Genomic DNA, 5820 nt, shown 5'->3' with positions numbered 1-5820 from the left:
ATGCTTTTGTTTGTTACAGATATCCCTAACTTTCCAGTTGAATTAGACCTCTGTAAAAACCAACGTTACCTTTTTGCAAAAACATCACACTAAGTACAGACAGATTATGAGGCATCTTCAATTTGAATAAAGAAAACATGAAAGAACCATTCCCGAAGTAATAACCATGCAAGCAACGTTTCCTAAGTAACTCACAATGCAATTAAAGTAAGTATGCACTGAAGTACCTAGCTATGCAAGAAACCAATCTTTTAGTAACTAACAATACAAGGAGTCATTCCTCGAGTAACTAACCATGCAAGACGGAATCCTCACCCTCGGGAGCATAGTCCTCATTAATCTTTGTGCTCTCCTTTCCTGCATTAGCCTCAATTGTCATTGCATTCACTGCTTCCTTCATCACATCCATATTTTTTCGGGGAGCGATGCCCTTGTCATAAAAGTCTAGCCTCTCCTCTACTTGTCCTTTGAGCTTTTCACCAAATATACTCGAGTTCAGCTCTGCACAAGCAAAACACTGATGGTGTGAAGAAGTTTTGATCCAGGAAACTGAAAAACCGTCAATAAAAAAAGAATAATAATATGCCCACCAGAGGAAAACAAACCTGAGAAACAGTCAATTCGTGATGCTAATGAGCATTTATTCGCAAGGTACCGAGAGATACGACCTTTGTTACGGGCAGATGCTTTTCCAATGAACGATGAATGAAAGATAAGGCCATACTTGGGTGTATTGCCTTTTGTTTTCAGTGCTCTGTGAGAGAATATAACTGTTAAGCACTAAAACAATAAATGAAATCCTATCACATCAAAGAATAGCAGTTGTTCGCTTGCTAGCTTTCAATGGACATAGAAAGAAGAACATGTATTAACGTCCCTAAAATGCCCTAATAGCCTCACAAATATTACAACTGCATATGTTAACTTGTCAATGTGAGCAGCAAAATGGTTTGAAATGTAATCATGAAACCAGCAATCAGGTATGGTGCCTGATAATTGGACCTGAAGTTGTATTAATCGAACATGCATACTCCAATAAGAGCACTTCATGTCATATTTGTAAAATACTTCACATACAATCGGCATACAATAGTTATGCTACATATTCTACCTCTTTTTAAAAAATACTTAGAATACGTATTCTAAAGATGAAGTACAATAAAATACATAGAATAGGCATAGAATAGGTGGAATACGTAAAAGACTTCTACTATTTTTATTGTTTTTTGGCCAAATTTTAAATTGTATTTTGATTTTTTTGAAAATGTTAAATACTTGTAAAATACATAGAATACATGAAACGGTTTTAAATGGCAGTTCTAAAACATGGAATACGTGTTAATCACCTTGTATTCTAAAATGTATTCCATAAATGAAATGGGAGTTTTTTTATCAACTATGGTTCATGTGCACCACAGCATGTAACTGGTGTGTGAGCCAGAGAATATATGTTTAAAGCAACTAAACGATAATTTATTTTGGTTTCCTTCAAAATGATCACAAGGAAACAGCTACTGTTTTCTCTAGCTATTTCATAAAATTACATGGACCTATATTCATACATTGATTATTATACATTAATGGAAATATAGTAACCCTAATCAATATCAGGAGGTCTCAGATTCCCATAGAAGAAAATCCAGGGGAAAAATGGAGTAATTCAGCAAGTTAAAAAGAAATTTTATACAAAATATAGAACGAAAATGAAAAATTTCAATCGAAGCCAAGAGGATAAGAAACAAGAGTTGTAAGTTACTACTATTCTGTTTTGAATATTACAAGTTTCCAAGTTTCACCAAATTGTTTTCACACAATATTACACAGACTACTTTGAAATAGCATCTTTTATCAGTAATTATAAAATTACACACATGTAATGATAGTTTTGATCATGTTTATCCTTGCAAACTATATTTTATTAAAATACAAGAGAAAAGAGGAAATTGAGGCATGAGAATAATATTCTTTATGTTGTTATTATTATTATTATCCCCACACATCTTTGGAATCCAAATATTAAATGAAGCAAAATTTAGTTGAAGAGCAAAATTAGACTCAACTTTCACACTGGATGTTACAAAAAGGGAAAAATCAAAACGACACAGAAATTTCCATTTTTGCAGGAACTAGAAGACCATTTTATGAGTGAACATTTTGGATGAGTTTCTATTATTTCCAGTCTTAAAATTTCATGTTCACCTACCTACTGCATCCTAACAGCATTATCCTACCATAATATTTCATATACAATTTATTCAATGGTTCAAAAATGTAATGCATCAATAACTACAATAGACCCATCAGTAAATATCCCCTTTGGGAGAACATATGACATCATTAAGAAAAAGGAGAAAACTCCTTCAGCACACGCCTGCATTTTTATTATTGCTTGAAATGCCCCTAAATTTCTGTTATTTTCCCAAATTCCCTTGGCGTAGCAATTATATGTGCTATTCCAGGAGTTAGATGGTAAAACAATCTAGTTCTTCTTAAGTATGCGTGCGTTTCTGTGTAATTACATGGTCTATTTATCAGGTATCAAAGAGCATTTGAGAAAAATAACAAACAACTCTAAGGGTAGTTTGGGACATAAAAACAAACTCAGGATGGTCTGGAGTTTATGCCTAATAGAGATGATGGCAGTAGTAGTACCTGAAAAGAGCCTTCTCAGCACCCAATATTTGAACCGTTGATGCTGGACATTTGGCAAGATTAGCCAAGCTGCCAGCATGAGAGATTAGTCGAGCCCCCACCATTTCTCCAATAAGAGCAGCCAAATTTGGTGCAATATCATGCATCTTAGATATTAAATATGCATGGAGTTGCTTACGGTACTCTGACAGTTCAAGCACACGTTGGGCAAAGTTTTCAATATTGATGAGATCGATGATGGAAATGTCTTGTCCTAAAAATAAGAGCATAGTAAAAGCTGGTTAAGGTGCAAGAAAAAGAAAACTAAATTAGATAATGCATTATAGTCTTACCCATTGAGGACTTTGCTGCCTCAATGATCTCCCTCGCTTTATCTTCTTCTCCAACTACCTCAATCAGCTCAGGCAATGCTTCATCCGTAAGTTTGGACTTGTCTTTCACGAACTTAATTGTTTTCGCATAAATATAGTTATCATTGACTATCTTCACTAGCTCTGGAAAGTGCCATGAATACCATTCCCTGCCAACATTAATAAACGGACGAATGGTTAATTAGAAGGTGCCTAATAAGGGATATTATTGCATGATGGTACAACTAGTTTTAGGCCGCATACATAATAGCAACAGATTCTGTGCAATGAAAGCTAGAATAAGAATTGAAGCACACTTAATACGTGGCAAGAAATAGAATTCAATAAGAGTTTACAATCAGCAGTTACTTACAGTTTTCATTATTGACCCCAACATTATTTTTTCCTTCGTTACTAAGCGAGACTCTCACTCAAATAGATGGGTGAAGATTCAACCCATCCTCATATTCTTTTTGAAAAGGCAAGATGTTCATGTGGGTTAGTGATCACACCACAATTAAGACAAGAGACCTATTATAGGGCTCCTGGAAGAATAAAAACAAGTACCAGTTCCAGAATTGGGATAATATGAGTAGATTTGGGTTCTCTTATTTGTGTAACTATGACCCACTCAGCTGTTGCTGCTTCCCTCCTTTTTTGTATCAGCACTAATGTGACAACAACTGTCAATCTATCAAAGAACACTAAGAGATTCTCCAATAGCTTGTATACCACTTGCATATTTATTATGCACATAATATGTGAATGAATGAGAGTGAGAGAGGTTAAACACATAATTAAAAGAACCATTTTTAAATATTCTCAACAAAATGAATAGATATCGGTGAAATAAAATTCAAATTAGCAACAGACGGAGAGGAAAAATGAGTCAAAACTACTTCCTTGAGTAGTTAACACAATAAAGAGTAAAGAAAGACATTACCTAACTCTCATTCCAAAAGTGTTTATGTCTTTGTCAAGTGTGTCAAGTAATGCAATGGCTTGAATAACCATGTTATCAACTCGGTTTACATTAAACTTCACCTTTGCCCTGCTATAACTATGGCCAAGCCCAAGTTGTGCCTTCTCAATATCCCCCTCCTACAATGTTATGATGGTGAAATTTCAAACTCTCTTGGTGTTATGTCCTGAAAAAGACCCCATCTTACCAGAATTCAAAAATCATTCTCATACCTTAAGATCTTTGACAAACTTGGCAAAATGCAATCTGATTCCCCTTATCAATTCAGATACGAACTCATTGCTTTGACATGGAACCCTCAAGGACTCTAAGATTTGAGAGCCTAGCTTTGGTTCTGCAACCCCCAGTGAAAACTTGGGTTTCTTGCCTTCTTTCACCTTGGGAAGGTTGAGCTCCAAGAAATTGGATAAATCCTCGGTCAATATCCCTGAAGAAGGAGAAACTTACCCATCACTTTCATGCATAGTCTTTCTATATGTGCACCATATAGCAAAATACTAATGGATACTATACTCTGCGTTCCATGGATTATGGATGAACTTCATGAAAATGAAGTATGAAGGTGAAAGAGTAATGCTTCCATGGATGATGATTTACCTTCATGAAATTGAACTATGAATGTGGAAGAACTAGTTATAAGAGAAGCTATGCTAAACAACTATGCTTGCATGGATGATGATGGATTACTTTCAGGAAATTGAAGCTTGCATGAAGGTGAAAGAGTAATGCCTCCATGGATGATGATTTACCTTCATGAAATTGAACTATGAATGTGGAAGAACTAGTTATAAAAGAAGCTATGCTAAACATGCTTGCATGGATGATGATGGATTACTTTCAGGAAATTGAAGCATGAAGGTGAAAGCATGAGTAACCAATGAAGACATGATAAACAACTATGATGGATGACCTTCCTGAAAATGAAGTATGACGGTAAGGAGCTAGCTATAAATGATGCCATGATAAACAACTATGCTTCCATGGATGATGGATGTTCTTCATGAAAATGAGTGTCAAAGTCCTATGGTTCCATGAATGACGGTCTTCATGAAAATGAAATTGAAAGAACTATGCCTCCACAGATGATGTAATACCTTCATGAAATTGAATAATGAAGGTGAAAAAACTACTTACAACAATGAAGCTGTGACAAATATTTATGCTTCCATGTATGATGTACTGCCTTCATGAAATTGAATAATGAAGGTGAAAGACCTAGTTACAAATGGAGCCATAATAAGCGACTATAATTCTAAGGATGATGGCCTTCATAGACTGTGGAAGAACTAGGTACATAATACAAGTATGGTGTGAGGTGCATAATGCAAGTAGATTTAAATAAACTACTATGATGTATATCCTTCATGAAAATGAAGTGTTAAGGTGAAAGAGCTAGTTATAAACTAAGAAACGACAATCAAGTATCCTTCCATGGATGATGGATAACGAATAATTTCCATGGAAAAGAATGAGAAAGTGCTATGTTTCTTTGGATGATGGCCTTTGGAGAAGGTAAAAGAAACTAATTGGACGACAAATAAAGGAACAACAAGAGATTATGCTTCTTTGGATAATGGCCTCCATATAATTTGGAAATGAAAAAGAAATAAGAAACTAAGCTTCCATGGATGATGACCTTGAATGTTAAAAGACAAGTTATACAACAACACATGAAGGAACAATAAACCACTGTGTTAACATGGACGATGGATAAAGCAGTTACGGATAATAAATTGGAATAGTAAACTATTGTTCTATGGACCAACGCCATAGAAATGATTTACCTTCAGATATGGCATTGCACTGTTCCAAAGCATTGAGAGCTGAAATAAAAGG

General features: G+C 35.0%; 1 protein-coding gene across 1 annotated transcript; it reads right to left on the bottom strand.

The window, feature by feature from the left end:
- Positions 1-274: 274 nt before the first annotated feature.
- LOC147847172 (uncharacterized) lies at positions 275-5814 on the bottom strand (the record flags this gene model as incomplete). The annotated part of the gene is made up of 7 exons (XM_087339485.1): positions 275-501; positions 606-754; positions 2653-2905; positions 2985-3172; positions 3946-4103; positions 4197-4411; positions 5769-5814. Coding segments are annotated over 7 exons (1221 nt in total), but the record flags the coding sequence as incomplete, so codon positions are not given.
- Positions 5815-5820: the final 6 nt, after the last annotated feature.

This window comes from Azolla caroliniana, unplaced genomic scaffold, assembly GCF_043228905.1.
Source record: "Azolla caroliniana isolate FFs.n. ecotype wild unplaced genomic scaffold, voAzoCaro1.0.p SCAF_1412, whole genome shotgun sequence".
NCBI lineage: Eukaryota > Viridiplantae > Streptophyta > Polypodiopsida > Salviniales > Salviniaceae > Azolla > Azolla caroliniana.
This window is presented reverse-complemented; position numbering and strand designations above follow the sequence as displayed.